This window comes from Rosa chinensis, chromosome 6, assembly GCF_002994745.2.
Source record: "Rosa chinensis cultivar Old Blush chromosome 6, RchiOBHm-V2, whole genome shotgun sequence".
Taxonomy (NCBI): domain Eukaryota; kingdom Viridiplantae; phylum Streptophyta; class Magnoliopsida; order Rosales; family Rosaceae; genus Rosa; species Rosa chinensis.
The window spans coordinates 17977012-17990864 of NC_037093.1; the positions used below are offsets into that span (position 1 = coordinate 17977012).

The window sequence follows — 13853 nt, forward strand, 5'->3', positions numbered from 1 at the left end:
AAAATCTAAGTTGGCCATTGAGCTCAAGTGAGGGAAAGTAAGCCAACGTGGGAGTTTAAATTTTAAGTTGGCATCAAGTCAGCCAACGTAAGGAAAATTTGGACAGCCAAATGAAAACTTGGGTAGCCAACGCAAGGAAAACTTGAGCAGCCAAATCAAATAATAGGTAGCCAAAACAAAAGCTTGGCAGCCAAATATTCCCTTCTTCTTTCGTTCTCTCTTTTTTTTATTTCCGGGTTGGCTGCACACCCATTTTGCTACGGGTCGACCCACTTGCAAGTTTCACTTTTCCCTTTTATATCACTTTATCTCCTTATCTGCTATTATCACCACAAAAATAAACTCTTCCATTTCTAGTAAAACACGAGCTGCCCTCTGTCAAAGCTTGGGATTGAATCGTGCAGCTCCAATATCTTCAAATTCGTCAATTCCTCCTCTTAACAGTGATCTGGGTATGAAGTCGATCCGATCCTCGTGACCACGAAAGGTATTACACATTTTGAATTTTGCATTCGAGTTTGTAAATTAGAAAACTCAGATCTGACGAATATGATGAATCTCCCTCTGTATATTTCGAATTTGGCTTTGCATAATCACCCCTCCTTTTGTTCCAGAGAATGAAATCATAGCTGGGAATCTCTTGATTTTGAGTAATCTCACTCTATCAGAGCTATACAGTGACTGGGTATATCATTGAATTGCAGGTACGGCTCTGGGTTTTCAAACGCAAGTTCATGTTCTGGGCTATCTAGTTATGCAATTATGCCATTCTGCACTTGTTTTCTCAATTTCTCAGCAATCGAAAGCACATACCATGAACTAAATAAACAACTTCATGATTGCAATTAAGCTTGCACTGACCCATAACAGCTTGTTCGTTGTTCATAATTGCTCCCGTTCAATATTTCTAATCAATATCCAATTACATGTAGCGTAATGATGTGATGCCCACCACGCAATTATATATGTGCTGCAATAACTTTCAAGTACCCAGATTTAGCTTGATGCAATTAACCAAACAACACTTTTGGCCTTGTCATTCACAGGCCCCGTAGTCACCCATATTTAATTAAAGCAATTGTTTATTATGCTGTTCATCATAGAAATGCTTTTCCTTCACTTTTTTGAATTATGCGCTATTTATTAATTATGCTGTTCATAATTGCTTTATTGCTTTTGCTCACAATTTCTGGCGGCATGTTTGCTCTCTGCTCATAACTTCTAATCAATATCCAAATATATGAGACCCACCATGTAATTATGGCTCATAAATGCTTGCTGCATGTTCTCTCTTTTTTTTTTTTTTATAAACACAAGCATGAATCTGCGTTTTATCATATAAACACAAGCATGATCTCACACTCCTTTAAATCATAATTCACCCTGGTCCCCATTGTATATATATATATATACACACACACACATATGCATACATTTAATGCTTGCTTCCTCCTGCCTGCTGCATTTGCACGTCAAAACAAAAAAAAACTTCAAGAATGAGCAGTCGGCCATTTTGCACAGTAATTAGACATGGAAGCCTGGGTCAATGGCCCATGTGTCGGCCATTTTACTTACCAATATTTTAGATAAATATGAAGAGTGTAATCAGACACAACTTCATAATTATCTAAACCTATGAAGTTACACTTAATGCCATTTTGCATACAATTGCACCCATTTGACTAACCTTTCCAAGACTTGCTTTAATGCAATTAGTCAAACATAATTGTATTCCCGTGTACAATTGGCCATATATATATATATATATATACATTTTTTTTTTTTTATATCGAGAATGTCTTGGCTCATATGCATGTAATATGCTTTTGCCCCCCCCAAGTTTCGTGGTTTTCGGTGAATAGCACCGAATAACTAGAAACTTGGTTTACGCTGAGAAACATGGTGTGCTAACCAATTATGCTCTATATCATGTAGGACTTGGTTATCCAAGCAATGGCTTCGAAAGGGACCGGAGAAGACAATTATGAAGGCAAGCAAAAAAGTATCACCAAACGCTCATTTGCATTGGCGGAAGCACTAAGTCAAGCCACTGAAAAGAATGCCTTGGCCTTCATGAATAGAATAACACAACGAGTCCAGAATGAAGGTGGGGTACGTCAACTTGGCCCAAGTTTCCAGAGTGATATACCGGCTGATGTGGAAAAAATTTTGAGCCAGCATGAAGTGGATGATTCTAGCTATTTCAGTGAAGGAAAAGCATGGGGAGCATGGGGAACAAAACCAGGAAAATGGCCTGGTGAAACAGCCAACTGGATTCCGTGGGTAGAACGAGTCGAGAAGCGATTTGGGGAAATATGGAAACGACTTGGGATCTATGACGCCATCAAGTTGTCCACCATTACTATTCCTTGTGACCGCTCCTTGCTGGCTGCCGCTATGTGTTTTTGGAGTTCTCAAACAAACTCTCTGGAGCTTCAGTTTGGTGCACTTAGTCCGACCTTGATTGATATAGCGGCCATTATAGGCCTGCCGCCACATGGGCAAGTGGTGGACATTGTATTTGCAGAAGGAAAGTTTGACATTGATCTTGGTGGTGAGCTAAGAGATCGAAGTAAGGGCAGACCAGCCGTTGCCAATTATAATACATGGATTGAGGTGTTTAACAGCGGCTTGGGAAATAAGTCACTTGATATTATTGGTAGTCCAGAAGAGAAAGAGGAAAGCCAGCAGGAGACAATGGAAGTAACTCATGTAGAGCATGCTGCGTTTCTTGCCTTTTGGATATGTAAGTACTTGGTGTGCACAACTTCTAAAAAAGTGAATGTGGAGTACTACAAGTTGGCTGAAGCATTAGCAAGTAAAGAAGTACAAGAGAGCGATCAGCCATTAGCTCTTGGTCCATTTGTGCTTGCCCACTTATACAGATGTCTTCACCATTGTGTGACCGAAGGACTGAACCCAAATTGGTCTGGGCCATTGTGGATTTTTCAGTTATGGCTGCACACTTACTTTCCCACTTTCAGACAGCCGGGTTTAGCATTGGCCGTAGACACCACTCTTGGACAACAATTGGCTCCTCTTGATTTACTTCCTCATTCGGCAGAAGAGTGTTTTGAGGTGTTGTTCAAGTGTCCAGGGTTTTCTGCAGAACAGTTTGCCGTTTGTTTCAGTAGGAAGTATCCATCCTACCTTGCAATGGATATCAGCAAACACGCCTCAGAAAGTGAGACGAGATGGGAGACTGCGTGTTCAGCTTGGAAGAGTGCAATAGGTATGAGGGATCTCTTCTGGGGTGCCTTGTCTGGTAAAACACTCAAGTGTGGAGTGGAGTTATATTCACCATCCTATTTCAGTCGTCAGTTGGGATATTATCAAGCTATACCGGCTCCGGTGCCGGAATCGTCAAACCGATATAGTTCATTGCGAGCCGTTTTCGCCAACAAGGACGACATTGAGCAGAATAACAAGGCGTTTGTGTACAACATGAGCTTTCCCATGAAGACAAGAGTAGCAACTAGCAAGAGTTCCTCCCAGTTCAGAGAGTGGTGGGCGAAACGAGTAGGTAGCCGCTTTAAAGATGGGTTGGTGTCGGCTAGGCGATCGGCTTTTGCAGGAAATCCATGGGCACAAGAGAAGCCGAAAGCTGTAAGGCGTGGTAAAATAACAAGCAAAGTTGCTAGAGCAATCCCAACTATAAGTAAGTTGTTGCCCCCCCAAGTGTACTTTCATTTATACACATGTTAGTTTGTTCACTAACTTCGGCTTTGTTGATTGTAGGTGGCCAAGAATCTTTGAAGAAGTGTGCTAAAGGGAGCACAAAGAGAAAGGCCATCCATAGTGCGGCCACTGAGGCGGCCAAAGGTAAGCCGAAATCAATTTGAATTGCAGTCGGCCATTATGTAAGGAATCATGGCCGATGGCTAATGGCATTTTTGTTTTGTCTCCATTGAATAATAGATGGTGCCACTTTGTCTTCAACGTCTCAATCTCCTCCAAAGAAACAACCGGCAACACAAGATGAGCAATCCTCTGAGAGTGAAGAACAATTGTGCGTGGCCAAACGAAGTTGCCTAGAGACATTCAAGGTATGACACATCACTAGAGTGAAGAATTGGCTATTAGCTTGAGCATAAATATGACATACTTTATATGATGAATTTGCAGAAGGCCAACGTCCAAAATGCCATTCCTAGTGAAAAAGAGGAATCCGTGGAACTAACCATTGATAAAGATGGCCAACCAAGTAGTGACGAACCTGTAGGGGAGATAATTTCTCCTGAAAGAATGGCCGAAAGCGAAGTTGTGGTAATGAATATGGGGGAAACACTTGTGCTCACCCAAACTTCAACGCAAGCCAGTATTCCTTCCTCGTCGCTTAGTGAGCAACACCTGGTGTTGGCTAACGAACTAGTAAGTATGCACCAAACATGTTTTGTGATTACTTCCCTTTTATTATGTTGAAGAACTGATTGTTAGTGGCTGACATTGTAGGAAGGTAATCAAGGGTTTGAAGCCGAACTTCAGGCTTTCATGAGGGCATTTTCGGCCGATGCTCTAATCCAAACAGAATGCTGCTCGGCCATTTCGCAGTTACCAACCGCACACTTGACATCAAGGGAGGAAGTTGATGGGGCTCTGAAGGTGGTAAAGGAAGCGTTAGCGCAGCCATTAAAAGAATTTGTGGAAACAGGCCAACTATCAAAAGTGAAAGTGGCCATGGATTTCTTACTTGGAGCCAAATACTTTGCCCCTCTCAAGGTAGCTCTCATTGGTGAGAAGCTAGAAGTGTTGACCCAACAAATATCCCGTGTAGCTGGTTCATACCAAGAAATAGAAAAAAGGAGACAACAAATCTTGGCTTGTGAGCAAATGAAGAAAGCCTTGGTTCCCGAGTTTGGGTGGTGTATGGAACAAAAACGGGTTGTGGAGTCTCTTGAAGGCAAGATAAATGAGTTGGAAAGACAATTGGCGACTTAAATGGAGGGTTGAGATGCCACTGGGTCAGTTGTTATAGTTTCTGGAATACCTATGCAAGATTACTATTTTCTTAGTAAGGTTGAATGCAAGGGAAGGAGGTTAGTCAACAAAAACAAGACAACCCATACAGTGTAAACAGGGGAAAGAAGTGTCTTCGGTGTGGAGAGTCAGGACATAATTCAACTTTTTGTCCATCACGGCCGAAGCTCGATCTTACTCCAATCAGAATGTCACTTGAGTCAAGTGGGAATGGGACCTCAGATGCTTCGTCGGTAGAGCAATCAGCCGATGAACGTAGAGCTCAAGAAGCAGCAAAAACTGCAGCAGCCGAACTAGCCGCAAGACAGGAGGCTACACAAGCAGCGGCAGCCGACGCCGCTGCAAGGCAAGAAGACATGAGACGAGCAGCCGCTGACGCAGCCTTGGCCAGGTAATCTACTGAAAGTCCGTCTAGAGGCTTGCCACTTAATGCTTTTCAGAGTGCCTCGAATAGTGTAACCACTCCCGGTGCTATCATCCATGCAGCACGAGATGGTAGAGTTAGAGATACTGTGGAAGATGATTATTTAGGGCCGGCCGGAGTGTCAGCTGAGTATATGTACAAAGCATTGAATGAAGTTTTTAAATTGCAGACGAATGAACTCGCTACTCGAGGAGAAATCAACAATAGAACGTTGGTAGATCAGTTAGCTACTGTTTTGGGAGAGAATACTAACCGATCAATCGGAGGATTGCAAACATCTCTTGAGCAACTGAACCAAACAATGGCGGCTATGGTGAATGGTCAGAACACTTTGCAAACCTTGCTGATACAAAATCAACAAGGCCAACTCAACCAAGCACTTCAACCTCCATGGCAGCAAGCTCATGCTTATGTTCCACAGCCACTAGCTCAGTTTCCTATTGGTGGACAGCCGTTTCAAGCTCAACCCCAATTTGGAATGGCCAATAATTACGTGCAACAGCCGATAAATAACAACAACGGTTTAGGAGGACAAAATCCACCTAGGAATGGGTTAACAGTCGAAGAAATAAGGAGAATCTGTGAAGAAACTGTAGGGCCGGCTCCTAGAAGAACGGCCAGGCCAAGATACACCAAACCATATCCGGAAAGGGTTGAAAATAGAGACTATCCGAGGGGATTCAAATTTCCCGACTTTCCTTTATTCAGTGGAGATGATTACCAATCAACTATAGCACATATTTCCCGGTTCACCGCGCGATGTGCTGAGCATTCTAGAGATGACGATTTGAAGTTGAAGTGGTTTGAGAACTCACTGACCGGCCCTGCTCATGCTTGGTATGTCAACTTGGCTCCTAATTCTATTCAAAACTGGGTCGACATGGAAAGAGCTTTCCATGAGCAATTCTACAGAGCCGAACCAGAAGTCACAATCGCTGATTTAGCAAAAATGTATCAAGCAGCACATGAGTCGGCCCAAGATTTCTTGGATAGATTTAAGGCCGCAAGAAACAAGTGCAGAGTTAACTTGGGGGAGCTAGAATTTGTCCGAATAGCTCAACAAGGTCTAAATTACGAGTTGCGCAAGAAATATGAGGGAGTTGATATTAGAGACATTTTTGAATTAACCACTAGCGTGGCTAGATATGAGGCAATCATTAGAGAAGAGACTCAAGCCAGATCAGCCTCAAAGGGAACTTATTATAAGAACCCTACTGTTCATGCTGTGGAGGCCAATTTCCAAGGTTTGAAGGTCGAGGAAGAAGATTCGGCCGAGATCAATGCTGCTGAACTATTTGTAAACAAGCCAGTGGTTTGTAAAGCCCTTGCAAAGCCAACAAACCCAATCAAGGATAAACCTCAGCCGATAACCTACCATACCAAAGATGGCACACCTTTAAGATTGACACCTACCCGCACTTACACTTTTGATATCACAAAGGCTGACATAATTTTTGATCAACTTCTTGCTGAGAAAGTAATTAAATTGCCAAACGGCCATGTTATACCTAAGGCCGATGAAACTAGAAATAAGTCTTATTGTAAATTTCACAATTCTTGGAAGCATTCTACTAACAATTGTGTGGTTTACCGTGATGCTTTGCAGGATCTCATCGAAAAAGGAAAGCTGAAGTTTCCGGAGACGAGCAAACCAGCTCAGCTTGTCGATACCGACCCTTTTCCAGTCAACATGGTGTACGTCAACTTCCCAAGAGGCCACAGGAGGAATTGGCCAAATATGAACTTTTCTGATCCTAGGGCCCGAAGGAGGTATATGTTTCGTGACCAGAGGAGGGAGCCAGTTTATGACAGTCAGGATGAGGATGCATACGATATGACAATGCCACCGGCTTTGAAGACCTCATCGTCATCTACTTCAAAAGTACCGCCGGCCAGTGCTGTGATTCTGTGCAGCCGTTGCAACTGTGAGGTAACCCTCAATAATCTTCTGCAAATCAAGCACCAAGAGTTAGCTACTGATCAACAGGTAAAGCCTGGGTTAAAAGCCTCAACTAATTGTGAAGAAAGTAAGAAGAAAGACTCAGGAGGGAAACATGCTGGCAATGAATTGGGGACTCCCACGGCCAATTTGGCCGAGGATGAAGTACTTAAGCTCTTTGGCCCTCACAGTCCCAAGGGATATTATCAGGCACAACAAACTTCCCAAAGTGTGTTTAAGAGAATAAAGGAATCTGAAAACGCCGAAAGTGGACGACTTTCGGTGAGGAGAAGGTTGACTTTTGAAGATGATGATCTTGAGGGAAATTTTGTTGATGGTTTCAATGGCCGACGACGATCAGGTTTTGACCAAGATGATCGATTTTATGACCAAGATTACTTTGCTAGAAATAGAGGCCGAAGACCTTATAGGACATATCGGCCACCAGTTACTCATGATAATAGGTGGTATGGCCGAGCGGCCAGAGATCAGCCATTTTCCCCTTTGACAAAAACTCAAAAGAGGCGTATGCAAAGGGAAGTGGCTGCTGCAAGGCAGCAAGGGTCAGAAGGGCAGGAAGTCAGACGCTCTACTGAAGCAGATAACAAAGAAGCCCTTATAATAAGAGAGGACTTTCATAAGGATTCAGGAGAACCTATGGAACTTGAGACCATCGGTGACCATATTGAAAATGTCCTTAGCTTCCCAAAGCTACCCCATCTGCGATTTACTGAAGGAGGGGTTAAGGTCTTCAAACATCTCAACCCTCCATTTAAGTTGGCTGAATTAGAAACAATGAGAAAGTTTCACCAGAAACATTCAGCCCTTGCAATTTATGGGCTTCCAAGGAGTCAAGACTATATTCTCAATACAATAGTAGCAAATTCTGATGCCGATCATGCTCTGATTCGGCAGGGTTTCCATAGCCGATTCATTACACCTGGTTTAAAAGCTTTGTATCAAGCACATCGCAAAGGAATCCAAAAGAAGGATATAGTCGCTCAAATTCCAGTTTCAGAAGCCGACCTTCATTTCCTTAGATGTTTTCATAGAAGCCACTCGGCTGAGGAAACTTATGGCATAACGCCAGAAGAGGTCCAGCTCGCAAGGGAACTTGATAATTATTTAGAAAAGAAAGACTTCGCAATTGAAGAGCAAGCGAAAGCCGATACCAAAGCTAAGGATATTGAACAACAGAAGGAAGTACAGAAGGCGGCTATGGATAAGACGCCAAATGGAAAAGTCCCTACCATAAGAGTACTGAGAGGACAGGATCCGCCATTCTCAAATCAAGATCTGGGGATGATGAAAAAATATCATAGGATGTATTCAGCATTGGCCACTTATGGCCTAACTGAGGAGGAAAGCGCGATGTTGAAAATGTTGGAAAAGGATCTGTCTTCAGAGTCATACCTAATCACTGAGGATTCTAGCATCGGCTTAAAAATAAGTTATCAAGCAATGATGGAGAATTGTAAGCTAGAAGCCAATACTGATAACTTACCTATTTCTGATGCTGACCTGACTTACCTCTGCACCTACCATAAACAACATCCAGCTGCTGAGATTTATGGATTCACATCGGCCGAGAGCAAATTACTAGATAATTTGTCCAAATACTTGCGGGCTCGTGCAATCGAGTGGCAAGCAGAGACAGAGAACGCATCCACCAAGCTGACAACTGGGGCCATCAAAGAATTGTAGAAAGAACAAGCCAGTCTCAATCAGCAGTTGAAGGATGAAGAAATGGTAGAAGGTGCTGCCACGAACAATGGTAAGCAAGACGATTATGGAGACGAGGGTGATGAGGAAGTCGATTATGGGGAAGAAGAGGAACAAGGTGACTATGACAATGAGAATGGACTCGATTACGACATTGGGGATGACACAGCTTTTGACATAGAAACCTTATCTCCATTTTATAAGGGCGAGGCCGCTTTTGGAAAAGGAGAAGGTAACACAATGGACATCAACATGGTTTATGTCCTACCTTCAGAACTCAAAGCTCAACCAGGTCAGTCAAATGAACTGATCGGTGACTTTGTTGCCGATCGACAACCTCGATTTGAGATTGATGAAGTCGATGCCCAATTGAAGGATGAAGAAGGCCGCGTGGTACTCACAAAACCAACGGCCAAAATGGCTCAACATTTGAAGCCGTTATACATCACGGCTTACATAGAGGGATATCCAATAACGAAAGTTTTGGTGGACAATGGTGCAGCAGTTAATGTGTTACCTACAGCCGTCATGAAGAAATTACGCAGGACTGAATCCGATTTGCTCCCTTCAGACATTACAGTGAGCAACTTCTCTGGAGGTAAGAGTAGGCCAAGAGGTATCCTCCCACTCGATGTCACAGTGGGGGAAAAGACAAACATGACGGCTTTCTTCGTGGTCGATTCATCTGCTCATTACAATGCATTGCTTGGCCGCGATTGGATTCACCAGAACATGTGTGTACCTTCTTCCCTGCATCAAGTTTTGATCTTCTGGCATGGCGACAAAATTGAGGTCATTCCAGCAGACAATAATCCATTTCAAGCATCCACCAATGTAGTAGAAGCAAGGTTTTATGAAGACGATATTGGTTATTTCACTTTCAGTGGAGGAGATAGCAAGGGCCGACCTACTCAAGTTACGGCCCAGAAAATTGTCAACCTAGGGAGTGAGGATGTTTTGCAAGATGCAGAGCGTCCAACCCTGGTTGACCTCTTCAAGGACAATATCAATGTCTAGAGACCCAAGGTCTCTAGAAAGAAAGGCCGCAGTCCGATCTATTTTAGGACGTTTGCTGGCCTATTGGGCCGATAGGACTACCAAGTCTAACTCAGCCATCAACTTAATGGAATATATTACAGAACAACAGGAAGAAGAACTGCAGTTGGAAGATATCGGCCCAGCCCCGGCCGAATTAGAAGATACTGAAGCCGAAACTCAAGATCCTGTAGACCAAATCAACTTGGGAGATGAAGATAACCCTCGGCTGATCTCTATCAGTAGACTTCTTGATCCAGAACTGCGAGCAGCGATGGAGGCTTTATTACGAGAATATAAGGATTGTTTTGCATAGGAGTACCATGAAATGCCCGGGCTCGATAGAAGCTTAGTAGAACATGTATTACCTCTTAGAGATGATTGTAAACCTTATAAACAAGCTCCTCGGCGATGTTCCGCCGAGGTGCAAATTGAAATGAAAGAGGAAATTGAACGATTATTACATGCTAAATTTATTAGACCTGCTAGATATGTGGAATGGGTTTCCAACGCTGTACCTGTAAGAAAGAAAAATGGCAAGATGAGAGTATGCGTTGACTTCAGAAACTTAAATTTAGCAACTCCAAAAGATGAGTATCCTATGCCAATGGCCGATCTCTTAATTGATGGAGCGGCTAAACATGAAATATTATCTTTCATGGATGGTCATGCCGGCTATAATCAAATATTTGTAGCCGAAGAAGATGTCCATAAAACAGCCTTCAGGTGCCCAGGCTTTGTTGGAACCTTTGAATGGGTAGTGATGCCTTTCGGCTTAAAGAATGCCGGAGCAACTTACCAGAGGGCCATGAATGCCATTTTTCACGATTTAATTGGCAAAACCGTAGAGGTGTACATAGATGACGTGGTTGTTAAATCAAAAACCCGATCAGGACATCTAGCCGATCTTGAGAAAACATTCAAACGTATGAGAAAACATAAACTTAAAATGAACCCCAAAAAGTGTGTTTTCGGAGTATCAGCGGGAAATTTTCTAGGTTTTCTCATTCACCAGCGGGGAATTGAGGTCGACAAGAATAAGGCTAAAGCCATTATCGATGCACCCGCTCCTTCTAACAAAAAACAACTACAATCATTCCTTGGTCAAGTTAATTTTCTCAGACGATTCATCTCTAACTTGGCCGGTAAACTTCGGCCTTTCTCTTCTCTACTTAAGTTGAAAATTGGAGATGAATACAAGTGAGAGCCAGAGCACCAACAAGCTTTTGACGAACTCAAGAAGTATTTAACACAACCCCCAGTGTTAGTACCTCCACAGAAAGGAAAGCCATTGAAGCTCTACATAGCGGCCACAGCTGAATCGAATGGGAGCATGTTGGCTCAAGACAATGATCAAGGAAAAGAGCAAGCCATCCATTATTTGAGCAGAATCCTCACACCAGTTGAGATAAGATATTCGCCGATTGAAAAACTATGCCTCGTGCTCTACTTTTCGGCGATTAAATTACGACATTATATGTTACCATCAGTTGTTCATATAATTTCACAAACGGATTTAATTAAATATATGTTGACTCGGCCGATCATCAAAGGCCGAATTGGAAAATGGACAATGGCGCTTTCTGAATTTACTTTCAAATACGTGGCCCAGAAGTCAGTCAAAGGCCAGGCATTGGCTCAATTTCTTGCTGACCACCCTTCTGTTGAAATTGAAGATATGGAGAACGTTGAAATAGATACTGCACAAGTCGGCCAGATGTACCACGAGCCTTGGCTACTATATTTTGATGGCTCAAGCACTAGTGACTCCGCCGGGGCAGGAATAGTGATTGAATCTCCAACCGGCCAAAAGCATCAATATGCCTTCAAACTGGACTTTAACTGCACAAACAACCAGGCTGAATATGAAGCCTTAATAATTGGCCTGGAAGTATTAGAGGAACTTGGAGCAACAAGAGTTAAGGTGTTTGGGGACTCCCTATTAGTCATCAATCAAATGCTCCAGGTTTTTAGATGTTCAAATCTCTCGTTGGCCACTTATTATGCCGCCGCACAACAACTGCTTAGTTGTTTTCATGATGTGGAATTTCACCATCTTCCGCGAGAACTCAATCGTGAAGCCAATGAAATGGCTCAAATTGCTTCCGGCGTCAGCATTCCAGCAGGCCAAACCAACAAAATCATCACAATTGAGAGAAAATCGTTGCCATCTTTGGCCGAGAGAGGTATGTCGACCGACGTCTTTGAGCTAGACGTGCCACTTGGTGATTGGAGATTTTACATAATCCAACATCTTTTGATGAAAACTGATGGCGGTGGGAGCCGAAAAATTAGAATGTTGTCTAGCAAGTTCACAATTAAAAATGGTGAACTGTTAAGGAAAAGTCCTGATGATGACCTCCTTCTTCGTTGCCTCGGCTCCGAAGATGCCCAGCTAGTAATGGCCGAAGTTCATGAGGGTATTTGCGGAGCACACCAGGCTGGGATAAAAATGAGATGGCTAATTAGGAGACATGGTTACTACTGGCCAACTATTCTTAAAGATTGTATTGAGTATGCTCGAGGTTGTGCTCCATGCCAACTTCACGGATCCATTCAGAGAGTTCCTGCTTTCCCCATGAATCCAATAGTGAAGCCATGGCCTTTTCGGGGCTGGGCAATGGATATAATTGGCCAAATCTCTCCCCCATCTTCCAAGCAGCACAGATGGATACTGGTAGCCACAGACTACTTTACAAAATGGGTTGAAGCCATTCCATTCACCTCCATAAGTAGTGCTGAGGTGATCAAATTCATTGAGCAAAGCATCATTCACCGCTTCGGTACTCCAGAAACTATAACAACTGACCGAGGATCAGTATTCATAGCTGAAGCCGTCATTAAACGGATGGCCGAGTATAAGATTACAATGCAGCAATCAACACCCTATTATGCTCAGGCTAATGGACAGGCTGAGGCCACAAACAAGGTCCTCATCCAAATTGTGGAAAAGATGATTTAGGAAAATCCGCGTGATTGGCACAATCTTCTATCAGAAACTTTATGGGCTTATCGGACCTCCAGACGCTCGGCTACAGGGACAACTCCTTTTGCTCTGACTTATGGACATGATGCAATTCTACCAATGGAAATGACAGTTAGATCATTGAGAGTCGCAATGCAAAACAATCTCACAGCCGACGAATATAGTCAGGCAATGTTGCAAGAACTAGAGGATCTTGACCAGGCGCGGTTGGATGCATATGATCGGCTTCAAGCTCAAAAGAAGGCTGTCGCTCGTGCTTATAATAAAAAGACCAAATACAAGAGTTTTGGCGAAGGCGAGTTGGTTTGGAAAGCAGTGTTACCCATCGGCACAAAGGATCCCAGATTAGGAAAATGGTCACCAAATTGGGAGGGTCCGTTTATTATCGACAAAGTTCTTGGAAAAGGAGCATATCATTTGAGAGATAAAGATGGTGAACGACACGCAATGCCCATCAATGGCCAATACCTAAAGATATATTATCCCACAATGTGGGAAGCGCGAGCTGCTGAATAATGGTGTAACCAAAAGATGGCCACTAGTTTATACTGTACATATGTTTAGGCCATCTTGATTCTGGCCGATGCAATTAAGCCGAAAAGATTATTTTTATCAGATTGAGCCACATACATCAATCATCATTACTCGGCTAAATGGCATTAATGGCTAAGTGTTCAATCATCATTACTCGGCTAAATGTTTACAAAAACCGGCCAATGGCCGACAAAAGAGCCACATACATCAATCATCATTACTCGGCTAATAAAGCT

The 13853-nt window shown here is 43.1% G+C and overlaps 2 protein-coding genes across 3 annotated transcripts; both read left to right on the plus strand.

The window, feature by feature from the left end:
- Window positions 1-331: 331 nt before the first annotated feature.
- On the plus strand, window positions 332-4963 carry LOC112174204. 2 transcript variants are annotated; one of them, XM_024311942.2, is made up of 7 exons: window positions 332-487; window positions 615-704; window positions 1936-3658; window positions 3739-3822; window positions 3919-4046; window positions 4126-4371; window positions 4453-4963. In XM_024311942.2, exons 3-7 carry the CDS (start codon window positions 1954-1956, stop codon window positions 4936-4938), a joined length of 2649 nt encoding a protein of 882 aa, XP_024167710.1. In that variant the 5' UTR covers window positions 332-487; window positions 615-704; window positions 1936-1953; the 3' UTR covers window positions 4939-4963. The 2 variants fall into 2 exon arrangements, with proteins under 2 accessions (XP_024167710.1, XP_040364749.1); XM_040508815.1 differs by lacking the exon at window positions 615-704 and having other exon boundaries at window positions 339-487.
- Window positions 4964-11754: 6791 nt separating this feature from the next.
- Window positions 11755-13525, plus strand: LOC121050087. Its single transcript, XM_040508817.1, has one exon. The coding sequence runs from the start codon at window positions 11776-11778 to the stop codon at window positions 13057-13059; it is 1284 nt and encodes a 427-aa protein (XP_040364751.1). The 5' UTR covers window positions 11755-11775; the 3' UTR covers window positions 13060-13525.
- The last annotated feature ends 328 nt before the right edge of the window (window positions 13526-13853 follow it).